Below are 14,825 nucleotides of genomic sequence, written 5' to 3' on the forward strand. Positions count from 1 at the left end.
GGAGCTCGAACAGTTCATCCACTTCACCAACAGCTTCCACCCCAACCTCAAGTTCACTTGGGCCATCTCCAACACATCCCTCACCTTCCTGGACCTCTCAGTCTCCATCTCAGGTAAGCAGCTAGAAACTGATGTCCATTTCAAGCCCATTGACTCCTACAGCTACCTAGAATACACCTCCTCCCACCCACCCTCCTGCAAAAATTCCACCCCCTATTCCCAATTCCTCCGCCTCTGCCGCATCTGCTCCCAGGTTGAGGTATTCCACTCCTGCACATCCCAGATGTCCACGTTCTTCAAGGACCGCAACTTTCCCCCCCCGCAGTGGTCGAGAATGCCTTTGACTGCGTCTCCCGCATTTCCCGCAACACATCCCTCACACCCCGCCCCAGCCACAACCGCCCCCAGAGGATCCCCCTCGTTCTCACATACCACCCCACCAACTTCCGGATACAACGTATCATCCTCCAACACTTCTGCCATCTACAATCCGACCCCACCATCCAACCTATTTTTCCATCCCCACCCTTGTCTGCCTCACGGAGAGGCCACTCTCTCCACGACTCCCTTGTCCGCTCCACACTCCCCTCCAACCCCAACACACCCAGCACCTTCCCCTGCAACCGCAGGAAGTGCTACACTTGCCCCCACACCTCCTCCCTCACCCCTATCCCAGGCCGCAATATGACCTTCCATATCAAGCAGATGTTCACCTGCACATCTGCCATTGTGGTATATTGTATCCATTGCATCCCGTGTGGCTTCCTCTACATTGGGGAAACCAAGCGGAGGCTTGGGGACCACTTTGTAGAACACCTCCGCTCGGTTCGCAATAAACAACTGCACCTCCCAGTCGCGAACCATTTCAACTCCCCCTCCCATTCCTCAGATGACATGTCCATCATGGGCCTCCTGCAGTGCCACAATGATGCCACCCGAAGGTTGCAGGATCAGCAACTCATATTCCGCTTGGGAATCCTGCAGCCCAATGGTATCAATGTGGGCTTCACAAGCTTCAAAATCTCCCCTTCACCCACTGCATCCCAAAACCAGCCCAGCTCGTCCCCTCCCCCCACTGCATCCCAAAACCAGCCCAGCCTGTCTCTGCTTCCCTAACCTGTTCTTCCTCTCACCCATCCCTTCCTCCCACTTCAAGCTGCATCTCCATTTCTACCTACCACCTCATCCCGCCTCCTTGACCTGTCCATCTTCCCTGGACTGACCTATCCCCTCCCTACCTCCCCACCTATACTCTCCTCTCTACCTATCTTGTTTTCTCTCCATCTTCGGACCGCCTCCTCCTCTCTCCCTATTTATTCCAGTTCCCTCTCCCCATCCTCCTCTCTGATGAAGGATCTAGGCCCGAAATGTCAGCTTTTGTGCTCCTGAGATGCTGCTTGGCCTACGGCGTTCATCCAGCTCCACACTTTGTTATCTTGGATTCTCCAGCATCTGCAGTTCCCATTATCACTGTCCCTCTACATTCATGCCGGGGCATCCTTGGAGAGGAGTTTAGTGTCTATCAATGCTGTCTGTGCTTTTACAGGGAAGTGGGCATGCAGGGTATACGGTGCTTTATTTCCCCATCCATCTCCAGTTGATCTAGTCTAATCCCTCGCTCCTTGCCTACCTGTGTCTTTTGATAGCTTTCTTTGTCCTTGATAGGCTTTGCAAATGGGTCATGAATTGGCTATACAGGTCATAGACTCATAGAATGATCGAGTAATACAGCACAGAAACAGACTCTTTGGTCCAACTCATTCATGCTGACCAGATTTCCCCAACTAAACTAGTCACATTTTGTGTGTTTGGCCCATATCCCTCTAAACCTTTCTTATCCATGTATCTGTCCAAATATATTTTAATATGTGTTTTTACTGCTAGTGGTTGGTAGTTTTTTAAAAATAAAATTAAAAAACATATGGTAATTTTGGTGGTGTGGAGGTCTCACTTGTGTGTCATAACACTTGTTTTTCATTATTCATTCACAGGATGAGGGCATCACTGGTCAGGCAGCAATTATTGCCCATCCCTACTCGCCCAGAGGCAACTACATTGCTGTGGGTCTGAAATCACAGATAGGCCAGACTGGGTAAGGACGGCAGTTTCCTTCCCTTTAGGACATTAGTGAACCAGGTGAGTTTTCCTGGCAGTTGACAAGAGATCCATGGTCATCATTAGATTTATTAATTCCTTATATTTATTGAATTCAAATTCCACCATCTGCCATGGGTCCCTGGGAACCTGGGTCACCAGAACATTTCCTGAGTCTCTGGGTTCAGTCCAGCACAGTGCCACTAGGCCACTGCTTTCTCACAGCTTCTGGGTAGAAAAAAAGGAACAAAAAAAAATACAAAGTGTGTTGAACATCAAAGCTTTTTTCAAGCTGTAGCATAATATTTTCTAGCTTGTCGAAGCAAAAATGAAACAAGCCAATTTCCTTTAAATTACTGCTATCTGCAGAATATAAAATACCATAAACTGATGTTTGACTACCATGATATATTTCAGTGCAAATTGATGTTAATACTCACTTACTGAAACCAATTAAATTGACTTAACAGTTAACATTACCATTCACGCTTTTACCCTTTGTTTTGACCTCCTGAACCAGAAAATCACTTGTAATTGTCATACAGAAAGGACAATGATGTGCATGAGGACTCACCTGAAAAAATCATAAATCTAAATTATAATTAAGAATCATAATGATGTATTATTTGCAGAATACACTATTGTTCCAACAGTTATCGGAATTATTCTCAATCTTTTAATGTGTTGATGTCATTTAAATTTTGAGGATATAAATTTTCTTTTGAAAAATCAGAATAAAGGGAAGTTATAATTTTATTCCTATGGCCTTTCTGTTTCGAGACAGTTTTCAGAAAGACCCTGATGCATCCTCAGCTACTACCAACTGATTGCAGTTGTGACATCTGGCAGCCACACTGTGCAGTCAGAAAATCTTTCAAGTTGCATTAGGTACAGAGACTGCATGGCATCAAACTTTGATATCAATGAGCACTGCTTCCACAAATTCAACAGAAATTTATACTTTGTCTGCAGCCAGAGAGAGAGAAAAGAACATGCTTGGCCAAATCAATTCCTTATTCAATTTGGAGGAAAAAGAATGATGACAGGTTACTGCAAAGGGCAATCTCACAGTACAAGCAATTCTGTAAAGATTAAATTGTCTGTTTGCTACTGAAAGCATGAAATGGGCAGAACTTCTCCATTTAAAAATAGAAATTATTTCCTATTTACACACACAGTTGTGTACTAGGCATGAAGTAACATTCTAGTCATTACAAACTGAAAGCTTTGCAAGGTGATCCTGTGCGGGGATGCTTTAATATGCTTAGCTGAGAGCTTAAAACTTAAATTAAATTAACTGTCCTTTCTCAAATTGATGTGCACCCAGAAGAATTTTGCCTTTAGAGTAAAATAAGAGTATAACTGCACTCCCTCAGCTTGAAATCAATGAAGTGACTAACTATCACTTCTATTCTTTCCTCTTTGTCAACAGAGCCCACCTTTGGCTTACAATTTCTCCTGAACAATTATTCAAATATTTAATATTCTCCAAATGGGAAAAATGTGAAAGCACACCATACAATTACACTGTGCCACAAGCTGTAGTGTCAATTTTAAGATTAAAAAAAAACATTTACCTATTTAAAACATTTTATAGGTCTTACCTTCATCCATATCCTTAGCAAATCTATTTAGAATGCGACCCAGAGGCGTCGTGTCGAAGAAATGCATTGGGCTCCTCAGAATTTTCTTAAAAAGAGAATCATGCAGCTTGGAGGAGGCCCTAAGTGTGCACTGTTCAGGAAACATAATACACAATTACTAAAGATTTAAATTACCAAGAGTCCATTAGAACTATATTTATTTCAATACAGGGAATAAGGTCAAATTCACTAAATGCTACTTAAAATTTAATGCAAAAGTTTTTAAGGATTTTATTAACAAATAGGTTTTGATAACCAAATGTGTAAAGGCTCCAATCTAGATTTTATTATTCAGTTTCAATGTCAGCAGGAGTATGCTATAGGTCAGGTTCCCTTCTGTCTATGAGATCTGGCATTGGTTCCATTTAAATTCCTAGGTTTATTTTAATGTAGACAAACAAGATAAGCATGTCAACATTAAAATTTAAAGAGAAAAGCACCACCAGCAATTGTTATTGTTCTGGACAGCAATGAAACATTTGAAAGTTGAGACGTGAATGCACAGCTTTCACTTTAAGACTTCATTGCTATGCACTGAAACTTTACTTAGTCAAAATAGCACAAAAGCAAAAATAAAGACTGGATAGGAACAGAAAGTGGCACAAAACCCAGTGCCAGCTTCATAGATAATAAAGTGTAGAGCTGGATGAACACAACAGGCCAAGCAGCATCTTGGGAGCAGAAAAGCTGATGTTTCGGGGCTAGACCCTTCATCAGAAGTCACTTGTAGCAATCTGAAATGATTTTTTTTGTATAAACACATCTTTCAACTTCCTGAATAGTCTTATCTGCATCTTTCCACCTTCCCTTACAAATTGTTCAGAATCTTCAAATCCTTCCTCGTGCATCACAATTCACGCAACACTTATTCATGTCAACTCATTAAATCTAATGCCCTGCTTGGAAAATGAGAGAGGAAGCTATCAAAGGAAATTGTCAATAGCAGGTGGCCTTAGCTGTAGAGGCTATCTCCATTACAGACCAGCCCTCCTCCTGTCCTCATACTGATGCTACATTTGCTGACTGAGATTATTTAGTAATGCAAGGTAATAGGAACCAATCAGGCTAACCAAGGATGTTTCTTATGGTAGTCCTTGTTGGCTCCCAGTCATGCAACATCTTGATTTTAAAAATTCTCATCCTTGTTTTAAAATCCCTCCATAGCCTTGACCCTCTCCACCTTGATAATCTCCTCTATCACCATCTACCTTTGGGGTTTGTACAGTTCTCTAATTCTAACCTGGAGTGTTTTTAATTTTAATTGTTCCAACTTTTGTTGGCCACTCTTTCAATTCCCTACACTGTTCCATGCACTTTTCTCCAATACAACAACACTCTTTAAAACCTCACTCTTTGACCAAGTCTTTTTGTCATCTGACCAAAAATCTTTATCTGACTTGATATCATGTTCGGTTAATGATGTTCTTGGGTGAGGCACCTTGGGATAATTTATTATACTAAAGGCTGTACATAAATTGAGGTTCATATTGTTACAATCATATCCCCATTCACTGTCTTGCACTATGTCAAGAGCTCACAGTAGTTTTAAGGGCAGTTTTGGAAATGGCTAAGTGAAACAGTTTGAATAAGAGATGTGTAGCTTGATGTGCACTGAGAAGTGTCAAAAGTAAACAAGATTAAGATCAACATCTTAGGAATGCACTACAGTTGCCCATAAGAGAGCGAGGGTTGGACTGTAGGAATGGAATTCTGAGTCTGCTCCTTGACTTCTACTAATTCCTACCATCTAACAATACACAAAGTCTAAAAATCACTTTTTTTTTAATTTTCTAGCTTGGATCCAAGGAAACCAAAGAACTGTATAACAATCAGCAGGCATGCACAGCACTCTTATGAAAACAAGCAATTTACATGCAGAAATCAGATAACCCTGCAGAAATATTCGGTATTAGTCATTACCAAGAAGATTGTGACAGTGGGATTCATCGATGGAATTACTTCTCCATCTTGCACAGATTTGAAATAGATATTGGTCTATCAATTATAATGAAACAGTGATATTTGTTTATCACAAACAGCATATTTCAGCACCTTAACAAATGTGTAACCACGGAGTGCCTTGAAAAGTAGTACAGCCACCATGGATAGAGCATAGACGGAAGTATAAAAGTTCTGTTTCGGATGGTCTCTCATGCTGTTGCTGATGTAGGTTGTATTACCTTTAGTTACAGGTGTATTCTGAAAAATAATATCATGCAAAATATCAATCTCTTAAGAAGCTAGTCTACAATTATCTACTGAGTTCATCAAGGTATTCATTCAACACACATTTAGTGTATGAGATGAGTTCAAGACTGAATTTTATTTTCTTTTTGTTTTGCAGTTCTGTTGCACTTTGAAGTATTACAAGACATAAAGGCCCAAGGCACTGGTTTGTCATTAGAATCTACAGCTTTTATAACTGCATATTATCATAGAGAATTATAAACTCAATTTAATAATCCTGGATACACAAAAAATAATTTAAAAATTGCTGCAATTTGGGAATATTTTAAACAAAAATTTGTGAAAAGCACAATTGTATCTGTGCGTTCTAATCATGTTAGTTGTGGCATTCTGGGACATCCATGTTTGTTACTATATGTACTGTGTTTTACCATTGTAAGGAACTCACCCCACTGCCTTGCTTAATCCAATAGCTGAGCCACCAGTTACTGAATGCTATGCTGCCTGCTGTCAGTATGAACAGAAGAATGTTTACAAAGAAGACGAGACTACCTCCTGCAGCCTTGATGTAAATTCCATAGGTTGACCAGGACACAGAACCACCAGCCTTTTCTTCAGCTTGCATAAGCTGGTCTGATAGCAAATAAAATGACAAATATCAGCTCGGTAAATTTTACCACTGAAATTTTGTTCTTCCATAAAACTTTCTTTCATGTGTTTCACTGCAATTCCTATACTGCATTGAATTTGACAATGAGGTTTCTTGAGTGTCCTACCGAACCAAGGAACAAAATTCCAGCCACCCATTTAAGTGCAGAAGAGATCCATTTAATTTCAGAAGTAAACCACCCTGAGACCCTTCTTGTAGTTGAATAAATCAATTTTTATTAAACAGGATCCACAAGGCTTTGCTTAGTGAAATAATTGCGCAGCACATAGTTCTGCTCTGGACTTATAAGTACCGCAGGATCTGAAGTAAAACAGCTGCTCTTTACACTGCATGCAGAACAAAAGTGAAGGCTTAGAAATATGGTGACTTGTAAAATGTATATATCAAAAAAGGGATAATTGAAAGACATTGACGTTCTTGAGCTAGTTTTCATTTCAATGTTGGTTTGTTAAAAATGGAAGAGTTCTTGCTATATTCACTGTCACACAGAAATATTGAGGTTCCATGTGAAAATTTTGCACCAAAACAAAAAGCAAAACTGTGTTTTTTAAATGAAGTGAACTTTGAAGAGAGCTTGGTTAAAAGTTGGAGCTACCAAATTAGGAAACATTGGTATGAAACAATATTAAAGTTCTGTGAAATGCCAGGAATGTTTGGTCAGATAAGAATGTACTGCTACCTGACAAACATTGTGCCAAAGCTTTGTAGCATTTGTACAGCATTTAATCCTAAACCTATTTAAACACAAAACTTGTGGTAGCAGACCATGTTATGGGTTTGAAACTTGTCTTGTATAACAGAACTGAAATAGTGATAAAGAAATGCAAAAACAAAATTTGTTAGAAAAGTCAGCAGGCCTGGTGGCATCTGTGTAGAAAAATCAGAATTAACGTTTTGTCGGTTCTGAGGATGGTCACTCAACTGAAACTTTAAGTCTGATTTCTCTCCATGGATGATGCCTGACCTGCTGAGCTTTTCTTGCATTTTCAGTTTTTGCTTCTGATTTACAGCACCTGTAGTTCTTTCGGTTTTTGATAAAGAAATGCAGCCTATTTTCTTTACCAAATAGTTTTCTTTTCCATTGACTTTGAATGCAGAACAAATCTACTTTAAAAGTGCTTTTGCTCATTTACAAGAAAGGATATAAGGCAAAACGCAGACCTTTTAATACCAAATAACAGCCTGAGCTTATAAATTTAAGATTTTGCAGGCATACTGTAAATGATGTAGTTTTGTATGTGGGTTGGTTTCATCCAAAGTAGTTTTGACCTTGAATGTCCCTCAACAAACGTAATTCACTCTGGATGACACTGCATTCTAAAACTATCATCTATTCTGATTATCAACTTGACATTTTAAATTGATCACGAGAGGATTTGTTCCCCTAGGCAGTCAGGTATGTCTTTCCGTAAGGCCTTTTTATTCTGTTCACATAGATGACGTGAAATTACATAGGGGATGAAATTAGTCTTTATCAGTACAGCCTGGAGTGGGCAAAAGTGGATTCTACATTCAAAGTCAATGGAAAAGAAAATCTTCTGGAGCAAAAAACGGGCGTTGTTTCATTATTGCTAGTTCTGCACTTCAGCCAAAGAGATCATTCATACCCATTACATCATCACCAATTTGATCCGCTGCCAAAGCTTTGTAGTTTAATAGGTTTATAGGTTAAGTGTGATACTATATGTCTCAAAGCAATAATGCCACATTTTTGGTACAGTGGCCCATTTCTTGCAAACCACGTTTTCCCAACATTCTAGATAATTTAGATTTTCACATACCAGAAGTTCCCAATTTAATAGCAGCTTTTTTAACCAGCCCACTTCGAGATTCTATTTAATTCAAAAATGTTTTTGCTTTTTGTATCAGTGACAGGAATTTCACACTGAATCTCTTTTTTTCTGAAGATGGTCATCACTTGCTGACAAAGATTTCTCTATTTTCAATCAACAAACAAAGAAATGAGAACAGAAAGCCCAAAAAAGTAATGCAGAACACCTCCATATAAAAGAAAGCAGGCCCTTTGCATTGTCAATAATGGGATTTGCATGTCAATGTCAAATTGGTTACATGGGTGATTTATTAATGGCAGTTAATCGTTAAAAACAAAAAAGTCAGTGATTTAGAGGTGGAAAGGTAATTTGGTTTTTGGTAAGAGCATTTCCACGTATATAATTAATTGAGAAAATAAAAGTAGGCCCCTGGCAAATGCTGCTCCTTCTGTCCAACCCTGGAAAGTTTTAATTCTGCTCTTGTAGTCCACTGGTTGATTTCCTACCTCTGAGCGAGGAGATGAAGGTTCATGTCTCACCTTTTCCAGCAGTGTGTAGAGCATCCCTGAACAGGTTGGTTAAAACAAAACAAGCAAACACCAAGGACTTTTGTAGCCTAGTGTTTCAGTTGCTACATCTGAGCCAGGAAACTGAGGTTCAAGTTCCACCTACTCCAGAAGTGTGACATAACATGTCTTAACAAGCTGGCTAAACAATATCCATAAAAAAGATTGTGAGCAGCTCTTGTGGTGCCATTGCACTGTCTCTATCTCTGAACCAGGAGGCCTCGGTTCACGTCCCACCTGCTCTAGGGGATTGAATAAAGTTCAAAAACTAAAGCAGACCCCCTCCTACCTGTAATAGGCTTTGCATGTACATTTCTAATTCGCTGCACTGATGATTTACTGGTGGCTGTTAACAGTTAAAATAAACATGGTGTTTTGAAGGGTGAAATTCTGTTCACTTGTACATAAGAACACTTCCAGATTTCAAACATAAAAAATAAAGCAGAATAAAATAAAGTAAATCCAAGAGCTCTTGTGCATAGTGGAAGTGTTTCTTACCTCTAGGGCAGGAGGCTTGGGTTCAAGTCCCATCTGCTCTGGAGGTGTGTAAAAATATCACTCAACATGTTGAATAGGAAAAATATAAAACAGACCCAGGCATGTAATGTCCTTTAATATATTGCTAGGGATGATGTAAGTGCATTTAATAATCTTATGTTTAATTGTATAATAAAATTCTGGTCAATTTTGTAATTAACCTATATTTGTCTTATGTTAAATTGTAAATAAACTATGTTCAACTGTCAAAAAAAGCCGGTCCAGTTCAGCAACAAGCCTATGTAGCAATGAATATTGGCTGCAATTTGGTGTTCATCAATAAAGGACGTTCATTTGCAATTGGGCTTTCTGATATGGCCAGTAACTTGTGAAAATGCAGTGAGAATTTAAAAAAAAATCTATTGCTCAATGTTGAGGAAAATAGTCTGATTTACTTTTAAGGGATAAATGAGATTCTGGCTAGTAAGTGATGACCACCTTATTTCCATGTTTTAACATTTTATTGTTAGCTAACTTCACCTCATTTACATGCAACGTGCAATTCTTCCAGAAGGTGGTGAAAAACTAGATGGTGCCAATTCATGACTTGAAAATCAGAAGATATATGGCAGATGCATCTTGTCAGTCAATTCTCCGAGCCTGCATGTTCACCATCATCCCAAGCTGCTCCACAGACAGCAGCTGTGACTATCCTTTATTCCCAGAAAGCAGCACTGCCAAACACCAGCCTCATTATCATGGCCAATTGCAGACTAACTCAGAAAACAGTCTAGCATTCTGGAGTTCACTGACGCCTGACATTATAATGCTTTTGATAGGTTATTCTGCACAAAAGGACACACACCCATCTCACACTCAGGTTTTGCTTACTTGGACATTCACAGTCTCTATCTTGATTGTAAGTTCATTGTTGCTTTATAATGAATTTAAAGTCTCACAGCTCCTCTGGCTTGACTGTTTCATAACAGACAGAAAGGCAAGCAGTTTGTCATGGGTGCCAGCACTGAATAGACAGGAGCATAGACAGCACAGAGTCACATCAATTCAGCATGTATCAGCGACTTAAGTGGGAATTGCACTGTATGTGCTTCAGACAAGAGGTCATGACTGAAAATTTCAGGGGAGGTCCTTAGTTGAGTGAAAGGGAGGTTATGGTCAGGGGGTGCTGACATACTTTCAAATATATCATTTGATCTCAGTCCAGGGGCTTGGCTGTGATCATCAGGAGGCACTTGGTGTGAGTGGAGTTCGGGAATGTATCCTGCCAGTCCATGGATTTCACCATGGTCAGTTCTGTAAGTGACGCCCAACCATTCTAGGCTTATTGGTAAGTTGGTTGAAGAGCTCGAGAGACCAGCTGGGGCTAACATTAATTAAGTCCAGGAGGTGGGCCATAGTCAGCGCTGGGGGTTGACAGTAAATATCAACGGTGGGTTATCAATGGGGCAAGTCTCTGCTCTGATAGGAAAAGTAAAAAAACTCTACTCTGAGGATTAGAACAATTAAGCTGGAACATAGCTGTGAATTGGGCACCTAATATCCTTCAAGGAAGGACACTTGCTGTTGTTACCTGGTCTGGCCTACTTGTGACTCTAGACCCATTGACCCTTAACTGCTTTCTGACATGGTCTAGCATGTCACTCAATTGGATCAAAACCACTAAAAATTGTCAAAAGAATGAAAATGGATGGATCACTATACATTGACCCCAGACCTAAAAACTACAACACCAAACTAAAGGCAAAAGATGTCTGACTGGCACAGACTTAATGGACCAAAGGGCCTTTTTATCCGTGCTGTACACCTCTTTGACTCTATGACTGATTCTGCTACAGGTCAAGGAACCAAAAAGACAGGAAAAAACATACATGACATCATCTTCACCAATCTGCCCACCGGATGATTCTATCCATGAGAGCATTGATAGAAGTGACTGACAAAGATTTTTAGAGATCAAGTCCTATCTTCACATTGAGAAAACCCTACAACATGCCTACCAGTGTGTTAAATGATATAGATTTTGAAGAGATCTAGCAACTCCAGACTGGGTATTAATGAGGTGTTGTGGATCATTAGCACCATCGTACTCAAAACTCAGGATGTAATCTCATAGCCTGGTATATCCCCACTCTGATAATACCATCAGACCAGAGGATCAATCCTGGTACAATGAATTGTGCTGAAAGGCATGTCAAGAATGAGGTGTCAACATGCTGAATTTGCAACCAAGCACCACTTACATGCCAAGCAGCATAATCTGCATGTGGTGGACAGACTGAGTGATTTCAAAACCAACAGATCAGATCTAAGTTCTGCAGTCCTCCCACATTTGATTGTGACTGATGGTGGACAATTAAACAACTCCCTGGGATAGGAGGGTCCACAAGTGTCTCCATCCTCAATATGGTAGAATCCAGCATATCAGCGCAACAGATAAACTCAAAACATTTGTAACAATTTTCAACCAGACTTCTGAGAGGATGATTATCTCTGGAGGTCCTCAGCATCACAATTTGGTCTCTGTGTTATTAAGAAACTGCTGAAGGAACATCACACCGCAAAGGCTATGGGGCCTGACAATATTCCAGCAAATGTACTGAAGACTTGATCTCTTGCTGTGCCTCTAGCCAAACTGTTCCAACACAGCCACAATGCTGGCATCTACTTGAAAATAAGGAAATTTGCTGAGATGTGTCCTATATAGTTAACCTGAATAATTATTGCCCCACTGGTGTAGTCTCGATCATCAGTAAAATCGCAGAAGGGATAATCAACAGTGCTATCTAGTAATACTTGCTTAGCAGTAACTTGCTCACTGCCAAGATCATTCAGCTTCTAACCTCATAACATCCTTGGTTCAAACATGGGTTAAATAACTGAACTCCTGAAGTGAGGTGACACAGACTGCCCTTGGCATAAAGGCCACATTTCACTATGTGTAAAATGGAACTTCAAGGGAATGGCAGGCAGAGTGGGGCTTGGAGAATTCTCTGCTGATTGCAGTCAGACCTATCACAAAGGAAGACGATTGTGCTTGTTAGAGGTCAGCCATCTCAACTTCAGGACATCACTGCTGGTGTTCTTGAAAACAGTGTCTGAGACCCAATATTTTCAGCTACTTCAACAACAACCATTAAAAAGTTAGAGGGGTTGTTTCTTGGTGATTGCACATTGTCCGGCACTATTCACAACAACTCAGAATCGGAAGTATTCTAAATGCAGCAAGGCCCGGAAAACATCTAGCCTTGAGTTGAAAGGGCCAAGTAACATGCACACCACATAAGTGCAGGTAATGACCAACTCCAATGAAAAAAATTAACCATTACACCTTGACATTCAATGGCATTACCTCCATTGATTCCATCTCAATTGACATCCAAGGGTTACCACTGAGCAGAAACTGAATGTGACTAGCCATACAAATATTGCGGCTACAACAGCAAGTCAGAGGCTAGGAATCCTGCGGCGAGCAATTCACCTCCTGATTCCCCAAAGCCTGTCCAGCAGTTACAAAGCACAAATCAGTGTGTGATGGCATACTCCTCAGTTGCTCGGATGAGTGCAGCTCCAAAAATGTCAAAAAGCTTGACATCATCCAGGACAAAGAAGCTCACATAATTGGCACTAAATCCATAAACATTCTCTCCCTCCAGTACCGATGCACAGTTTCAAAAGTATCTACCATCTATTGGATTAACTGCAGAAATTCACCAAGGCTCCTTAGACAGCATCCTCTAAAACAACGAACACCACCAGAAGGTCAACAACAGCCAAATACATGGGAGTGTGCATTTTACTCCCCAAGGCATACTGTCTTGGAAATATACTGCCTTTTCCTCACTGTTACTGGTCAAAATTGTGGAATTCTCCCTTTGAGCACTGTTGGCATATGAACATTAAAAGGACTTGCATCGGTTCAAGAAGGCAGCTGATCACCACCTTTTACAAGGCAATAAACAATGGCCTTGTCAGCTAGACCCACACCCTATGAATGAATAAAAGAAACCTCCGAATACAAGGATGGGATCTGATAAACATGGTGGAGGACATGGTGCATTCTGGGAGAAGGGAATTTGCAAGTTACCACCAATTTGGCTTCAAAGGGAGGGCAGGGAGAGCAGTGAATAGTGATAGTGGGCCTGGCTGAGCAGTAGGCATGGGACTGAGGTACAAAAGGGAATCATTATAGTTAAATAAGAGGTGTGGTAATTGGGGAACCCCAAAACTGATGGAATTGACAGGGATAGTTACATGAAAGAGTATATGAAGGGCAATAGTGAATCTTGACTTTTAGGTACCCATGACTCATGCAGAATTTGAGAGTGCATCAACATTTATTTTTAGGCCGATTTTTTAACCTTTATTTTTTATCAATATGGAGTGAAAACAGGCAGGTTTACCTCAGTTCCTGCAGCAACTATGAAACCACAGCAAAAACTGACACCTAGCAGTCATTTCACAAGTAAAGCATCAAGAATGGTAGTTTGGCAAAATTGATTTGTTGCACTGATGAAGGTCTGAGGAATTTTTTCCTGTGGTTAAGATAGAAAAGAGGGAACTTCACCTTTCAAGCTAGGCATGTCGCATCTGTAGCAGTGCCTGATGTTGAAAGCAAGTTTGCCATTCATCAGAGTTAACATCCCACAGTTTAGGAAAGATAATTAAAAAATAATAAAATTAAGGCTCTTCAAAGATAATAGGAACTGCAGATGCTGGAGAATCTGAGATAACAAGGTGTAGAGCTGGATGAACACAGCAGGCCAAGCAGCATCTTAAGAGCAGGAAAGCTGTCGTTTCGGGCCTAGACCTGATGAAGGGTCCAGACCCAAAACATCAGCTTTCCTGCTCCTAAGATGCTGCTTGGCCTGCTGTGTTCATCCACCTCTACACCTTGTTATCTAAGGTTCTTCAACGGGTTTTGTGTTGACTAATTCAAGACTGTTCTGTTGTCTTAAGATAACCAACGAAAGGGTACATAGAGCTCCTTTATAAGGTTATTTCTGAGGAACCACTTGCCCTTCTGTGTTTCCTCTTCTGGAAAAAAATCACGACTAATCAAATCATCAGCTGCTTTGGCATGCAATTCTTCATCAAAAAAGACACCAAGTGTCTTTTAACAAGGGGATAACAATAAAGACATTAATGATGATATCAGAGATAATGGGAACTGCAGATGCTGGAGAATCCAAGATAACAAAGTGTGAAGCTGGATGAACACAGCAGCCAAGCAGCATCTCAGGAGCACAAAAGCTGACGTTTCGGGCCTGGACCCTTCTTTTCAGAAATGGTTTCATATTTCAGACTGTGTAATGTAAGAACATATTTTGATTGTCTTTGAAATGTTGAGAATTTATATGGTATTTTGTCTATAAAAGCATCATAAGTGCTATTTCAA

The 14,825-nt window shown here is 40.3% G+C and overlaps 1 protein-coding gene across 5 annotated transcripts in view; it reads right to left on the reverse strand.

Moving 5' to 3' along the window:
- The window catches only part of LOC125458895 (ATP-binding cassette sub-family C member 5-like), a 171,241-nt gene that overhangs the window by 34,815 nt on the left and 121,601 nt on the right, over positions 1–14,825 (reverse strand). For 2 of the 5 annotated variants that reach the window (XM_048544703.1, XM_048544706.1), the window contains 2 exons: positions 5,790–5,936; positions 3,699–3,828 (listed from right to left, as the gene is read on the reverse strand). In XM_048544703.1, coding sequence (XP_048400660.1) covers positions 3,699–3,828; positions 5,790–5,936 — 277 coding nt within the window. Of the gene's footprint in view, positions 1–3,698; positions 3,829–5,789; positions 5,937–6,372; positions 6,558–10,300; positions 10,363–14,825 lie in introns of those variants that run through there. The other 3 variants (XM_048544705.2, XM_059651474.1, XM_048544704.1) reach the window with 3 other exon arrangements.

The sequence above is a fragment of the Stegostoma tigrinum genome, chromosome 15 (assembly GCF_030684315.1).
Source record: "Stegostoma tigrinum isolate sSteTig4 chromosome 15, sSteTig4.hap1, whole genome shotgun sequence".
Classification (NCBI taxonomy): domain Eukaryota; kingdom Metazoa; phylum Chordata; class Chondrichthyes; order Orectolobiformes; family Stegostomatidae; genus Stegostoma; species Stegostoma tigrinum.